This window comes from Cystoisospora suis (assembly GCF_002600585.1).
Source record: "Cystoisospora suis strain Wien I chromosome Unknown contig_2667, whole genome shotgun sequence".
NCBI lineage: Eukaryota > Apicomplexa > Conoidasida > Eucoccidiorida > Sarcocystidae > Cystoisospora > Cystoisospora suis.
The window spans coordinates 42,541-49,378 of NW_027155464.1; the positions used below are offsets into that span (position 1 = coordinate 42,541).

The window sequence follows — 6,838 nt, forward strand, 5'->3', positions numbered from 1 at the left end:
ACGCCGGTGCCACCTCCACCTCCTTTTCACGACTGCCCCGTGGCGGAGAGAGGAAAAGCCGGCGGTGTTACACAGAGCAGTCGTCTTGCTCCCGAGTATGCGCACCTGCAAGAAACCACGCACGCGGCAAGCCACGGCCTTCCCAAGAGAGATGGTGAAGAACGTTGTACAGGTCGGACTGCAGCGGTAGATGATGCCCGGGAGGCTTCGGCCACTCTCGCGCCGAGTCTAGGAGAGGCGCAGGGCACGAACGACAACCCGAGGAGTGGAGAACGTCAGGACACAGAGCCGGAAGGAGAAGAGCGGCTGAAGACGCTCCCGCAGCGCAGTGAACCGGCAGCCTTCCTGGTGAGAAACGTGAACCGGACCGTAGTTCCGTGTCTGGGCGCTTCTGCTCCCACGCAGCCAGGCGTTGCCCGGAATTTGGTCATCGCGAATTAGAAGAACCCTTCGTCCTGGCAACGTACCTTTTTCTTTGCCGTCGAAAGAAGAAACTTTTCCGTCTCCATTTCTCTCTATCCCACTAGGCGACTCACTTCTGTGGTAGCAAGCTCACCGAGCCTCTACACGTTTCAATTGCGTTTGCCGCGACTCTTCTGTTTGGTGTGTTGGCTCGGAAGTGTTTAGTATGCTGACCGGTTGCCTGGCTTGCGGCTTATGATGGCCCCGCAGGCCCGCAAAGCTCTTTGATAGGGACAGAAGGCGCTTTCTTTCCCTTGGCTTCTTTGCAAAGGCTCTTGCTGCGCGGATGTGCTGTCCAGTACTTCAGACTACTTCCTCCCAGGCGCGTCTCGGACGTCTTCTCCCTCTCTGTCACGGCAGGCCGCTGTATCGTAGACAGGGGCGGCCGCACAGTATCTGGAATAACCTTTTGTCGCGCGAGGTGTGATTTCAGTTGACGAAAATTCGACGCGCGGGGAGGGGCTCAGGTGGTTTCTTCCCTCCGCGATCGTGCGTTCTACACCGTTCGTTGGTCGGAAGGGGACGGCTGTCAGGCGCCTACAGCGCGGATGCCTACTCCGCAGCGTCCACGCCTGTGCTTGACTGACGTCCGCTCAGGCGCACACTAGATAACTCTAAGTTAGGTGGCCAAAGCCGCATTTCTCGGTCTGTTTCGGTGCAGTGACTGCTCTTACCAGTTTCTCTGTCGGATGGCCTGTGCAGCGTGACGTCCTGAACTTTAACAAGCAGGCGATGCGCCTGTCCTGCGGGGTGCCGAACTCTCCCGGCGCCGGCGCGCCTCTCCCTCCTCGCCCAGAGAGCGGGCGCCAGCACCGCGGTTGCCCTCGCCGATCTCCGCGCTTCCCTCTTCAGACCTGTCGGTTGGCCCCGCTCTCTTTTTCACATTCTGAAGGTCAACCCTACTTGCAGCACACAGGCCTGGAAAACAAATACTCAGTCAGTGCCTGCTCTGCTGCTGTTCCTCCGGTTCCCGCGACATCCGTACCTCCGCCTCCTCCGCCGTCACTGCCTGTGAGAATGCCCGGTCTGGCAAGCTTTTCTGCGGGTGGGTCAGTGCGGCCTTTTCAACCGACGCTATTTCCGTCTTTCGCTCGCAACATTTCGTTGGCCCCTGTTCCATTCTTTCCCCGGATTGGCCAACAAGGGGCAGGAGTCGCTGCAGTCTCTGCATTCCCTTGCGGAGCCCATCCTACGCTTTCAGTCGTTCGAGGACAAGGCGGCCCCGCCTTAATGAACCAGCAGCACTCGCCCGTCCCGAGAGTGCTTCTTACCCAGCAGCATCCACAACAAAGGTGTTCGCTGGCACGCACAGCCCTCCCGAGGCCGGCAGCCCCGCCTCCTCCGCCTGAGACTACAAGGGCTTCACTCGGCGCTCTCGCCAGTAGAAGCTCCGGTGGCTCGCCTTTTTCTGAAAACAGTGGCCGGTCTTCACTTGCAGAAAATACTGGAGGGTGCATCCTGCCTAGAGGCGGGGCGGCAGGGGGCTGTCTCAGCACCAGAACAGAGATCACAGGCTTCGCAGCTGTCGAGGGGAGGAAGCTGGGAGCGCCGCATCACGTGATGCCACTGCAGACACCGGCCCACATACACCCTCGGAGTCCAACAATGTCCGCTCAAGTCAGCCAGCAAACCTCGGGGCTTGCTGCGACATCCGAACACGAGAACAGCAGTGCACCTGCTAGTTTTCCAGAGAAGAAAGTAGGGAGGGCCACGGTACATAGCTTCCCGGCCACGCTGCCAAGCAATGGCCAAGCGCCCACGGGGCTGACCCTGGGCCATGCCCCCCACCTGCCCCTTCACTGCCCAGAGGCGGAACCAATGGAAACCAAAGGCAACGGCGGCGCAGCAGAAGAAGTCGCGCGCGGGCACGGCCACTCGGTACCGCGGATCCCTGCGACAGCAGCCGTGCCACCAGCTGCTGGTAAGACTGGACTCGCCCTACTGTGCCCCCCGGATTCGGCGTCTAGCCCGCTGCAGGGAGGCCCAGCCGGCGGTGGCGATAGGGCAGCGGGGTGCCTCGGTCCTGTGAATGCACTGAACATAACTGATCCGCAGCGCCAGCAGTATCTTATGGTGCTGCAGTCTCCCACTCAAGATTCCGCGGGTCTTCTGGCAGGTAACGATAATGCGACGTTAGCCGCCGAATCTGTGAGGCGACAGCATGTGCTACTTCTGCCGCACGGCCACCCACGCCATCCTGTGGAGAGGAGAAGCAGGGCACCGACCCCTCACTCACAGGCTCGTCTGGCTGTCCAGCACCTCTCGTCACCGCAGCTGGGCGTGTGCCCACCTCATCAGCAACTCCTGCTGCCCCCGCCTCAGCAGGAGGCAGGCGCTGCGTCGTCTGCTAGCGCATCCACCCCGCCGAGTCTCGTCTCGTCGACGGCTCGCGGCTCCGCGTATGCTCTTGGTGCGCAACGCCCTGCGCTGGCTGTATTACCGGCGACAGTGGAAGAAGCGCGCCATCAGGGGCTGGAAATAACGGACGGATGCGACCGCTCGCGGGGTGGCTTCTCGGGATATCCAGTCTCACACCTATCTGCCGCGTCGCGTATTAACAACCTGTCTGTGGCACACGTAGAACATCCAGCACATCTTACAGGGAGTGTCGGATTTCCCGGCATCCTGTCCCCGGACTCTCAGTTCAAATCTGCACCGCCTTCAGGAGCGGCAGAGAACAGCCGTCAGAATACCTTGGAGCCGTCGAGTGCGGAGGCGAGGTACGGCCCGGAGAACCCAGGGGGGATCGTCTCTTCACCCCGCCGGCGCCGCAGCGTAGTGGCGTCTGGCCTGGGTCCTACGGTAGTTCGTGATGCTAAGCACGTAGATGCGCACAGCTGGTCAGAGATTCCGCAAGCCTCCGATGAGGCACCGAGGGTCGATGCGCAAAGATGCAGAGCATACACTGCAGATGTCCATTTGTCTGAGACCGACCGCCAGGACAAGCGTCTGCCGGAAGCGCGAGGTTCCGAACGTCAGCGTCGAGGGCAACGACATCTGGACACGAAAACTCTGCAAGAATCCGGCGTCCTGCGCTGCTCGGCGCCTGGTGTTCCCAGGACGACCTCTGCTACATGTGGACCGGAGATAGAGCCTGTAGAGACTTCAGTGCAAAAGGCATGCCAAGAGAACAGCAAAGGCAGAGGTAGGGATCGGACAGGCGGCGAAACTGGCGTCGACGGAGTAGGTGAGGGGACAGTCGTGACAAGAGGAGGCGAGAAAGACAGACCAAAGGGGGTCCTGGAGAGCGAAGGACAGGACGTTGGCAGGCGGCGGCTTGCAAGCGAGGGTGATGTGACCGCGTCCAGTCGGGAGAGACTTTATGCACAGCTTCGCTCTCCGCGTTCTTAGGGGTTTGTCCGTCTGGCGGCTCTCGGTGCTCCTGTGTGGATGGTCTTCTGTTTCTTGCACTGCATGAAGTCCACATCTGTAAGTCTCAAGCGACGGTGAACTTTGCACTTCGTATGCTGGTGTCCGCCGGCGTTTCGCTGTGGCTGTCCGTGCTGCCGGGGAACTTTATTCGAGGCCCCGTTCACTAAATGACTTTCTGGAGTGAGCCGGATACTTGTGTGGGTGTGGTGTGGGCGGCAGCTGCTCCCCAGCGTACCTTACTGGAGGACTGGCCTCGCCCGAGAAGGGGAACGGCCGTGATCCAGTCCGGCCTTGGTGCGGTAGAACTCACACCAGAAGAGCTTACGTACTGTGTGCCCTCATGAATTATTTCTCTATCCTGGTGTGTGGTGCCTCGTTCCTGAGGGCACCCCGGAAGGTTACCTACAATGCTACCAGGGGTGTCTTGGCACGGTAGTTCGCTGCGGCTTAATAATGCTTAATAATGTGCATTCGGTTACGAGGGGTACACGTGTCCAACGCACTCCAGCCTGCGGTTTCTCTCACTGCCGCCTGATCCCTGTGGACGGTATCCAGTCCGTTCTGGCATCGGCGCTTCTGCGCCCTGCTTGCGCTGTCCCCGGCGCCGCTGGTACCTGGTAACATGGAGGTGGGCCACAAGCAGTTTGATCTTGTGTTTTTAGGCGTAGCGGGGCTTTTTTTTTCATGTGCACCGCCCAGAGAAACGACGCGGCTGCCGGGGTTGACTCGCCCAAGTGAGATGTGGGGGACACGAGTTCTGGGTCCCTGCTTGAAGATTCCTTACGTTCTGTTAAGGTGTGGCTCTGCGCGCTGTGGATAGTAGTGCCGGCAGTAGTGTCTGCATGCAGCTTTATGCCGTGGACTCGATGGTACCGGGGAGGTTCAAGCAGCTGCCGCGTGTTTCTCTTGATGGGCTCTTATGTAATGCCACCCCTGGCCGTGCCTCTTCACACAAGAGAAGCGACGGTGTGCTGACATTTGAAATGTGACGGTTGGCTCAAGCTTTGAGATGGACGAGAGAGTGTGGCGGGCGGTGTTCCCCGTCATTTCCTTTCAATCCTTTTCTTCCTTGCGGGAGCCCGTAATAAAAAGCAACACAGTAGTGGCACATCACCTATGGCCCGCTAGTTTTTGATGGCCGGCGCCCCGCTTGCAAGCCGGCTCGCTGGGATACGAAAGGTAGTGGCACCCGGTAAGCGGCATGGCACACCAGGTGACTGCTTGTTGGATCCCAGGCGTTACAGCATGTGTAGCGACTGCCGGTAAAACCCAGAATTTCATAGCTGGTCTGTCAGCCAACAGCATCGCGCCTAAAAACCGTTACCTGCCGATATGTGCAATAGCCGTCTCATCGGTCGTGGACACAACACAGCAGCCCGTTACGACGCGGCAAAACGGCGACTGCACCGAGCCGTAACGCGTTACCCCCGCCAAAGCTGCTGCGTCCTCGCGAGCGCTAGCACACATGGGCATCTGCGGATCTACAGCTGTTAGCAAGGCATGCGGCGTTTCATGGCTTTCCTGTGATTCCCCACACCCGGAGTCTTCCCACTTCAATAAGAAGTGGCGCTCGGTCGTACAGTCGTTGCTCCGGCTGCGGGGTGGTGCACTTCTGGCTAGTCCGGTGGCAAGCTCCGACACTTTGGGCGACGCCGCCGCGGAGGGAGCCGACGGAAGGCGGCGTTGTCGGCAGAAGGCAGTGCGCGGAGGTAGCCAGCAGACATTTGGCACTTGCGCAGAAGCCTTACGCTGACCGTGTGGTGCAGCCGCCTCCCCGGCAAAAAAGTCCCAGCATACAGCAGATCCTTAACGCGCTTGAGCAAGTAGAAAATCGGTCCCGGCTCGAACCCAGTATCTTCTTCGTTGGACTCTGGCCGCGGAGACGGCGAGATGCGGCGATGGCGAGGTAGCAAGCTCGCAGTCCCTCGTGTCGGTGAACGCGATTACAGTTTTTCTTCTGCGCCTCCTGCGGTTTGACCAGATCGTCCTGGGCCGCTACCAGCCGTGCTACTGCTTCTTGTACGGCCTTGCTGCGGCTCTTCTCCGTACTCCGCGGTAACTCCGGGACGTCGCGTGGCAGCCTGTGTACCCGGCAAGAACTGGGTAGCCTGTGTGGACTCGCCACGACGCTGTTGTAACTAGGCTCCACTGTCCGTAGGTACGACCATTTCTACGGATCACTACCCACATATCCCCCCAGCATTCGGGTGAGCGCACTAGCGGTTCTCTCGGTCCGCTCTTCCGGTCTGCCCCCGAGAGAACCGAATTCCAGTAGCTCACGAAAGGACTCCGAAACAAAGTCCTGGTCCCTGTCAGGGACGGTGGATGCGGGAACTGCAAGGCTTATTGTACAAGCTTTTCAACTGCTCAGCCCCGCCGCGACCATGCGGGGCCTGGGACACTTGCCCCAGTAGGCGGGAATCCTATAGCACAGCGCCCGACGGGCGCGGCATACGTTGCTTCGTACCAAAACACAACACTGACTGGCACGCGTATGCGTTGGCAGCACATAGTCACCACACATGTGTTACACTACCCCGCCCGCCTTCAGGGGCTGCGTTCCGAGCTCTCGCTTCTTTTCAGGAGCTGTAGATCTGCAGGTGTCACGCACATCTGCTAACGAGCTTCGGCTCGCCCACGTCTGGCTGAGCTCCGGATCGGCGCATTTCACTAGAAATTTCCGCTCTTTAGCCGCGCTGCGTTCTGGCGCAGTCGTGAGTCCAAAATCGCCCCGAGCGCGTACGGGTGGGTGCTCGGCTTCTCCCTTCGACTGCTTTGCCGCCTCGCTGGGCTGGTGCTTATTGGGGCGCGCGCGATGTCGACGGTCCCTTCTGGAGAAAACACGCGAGGATAGCGGGAGGACACACGACAGCTGCACAAAAAGCATATATTTACAGTGCGGTGTAGGCGCATAGACGGAGGGAAATTGTTAACATACGCCACATCACCGATACAGTTACCTATTGTGCTGCCGCCGCGGCCGCAGCACTGCGCTAGGGTTCGC

General features: G+C 59.7%; 1 protein-coding gene across 1 annotated transcript; it reads left to right on the top strand.

Annotated features, from left to right (window-relative positions):
- CSUI_005501 (uncharacterized protein) lies at positions 1-4,959 on the top strand (the record flags this gene model as incomplete). The annotated part of the gene is made up of 2 exons (XM_068065677.1): positions 1-348; positions 1,165-4,959. Coding segments are annotated over 2 exons (2,997 nt in total), but the record flags the coding sequence as incomplete, so codon positions are not given.
- Between the last annotated feature and the right edge of the window lie 1,879 nt (positions 4,960-6,838).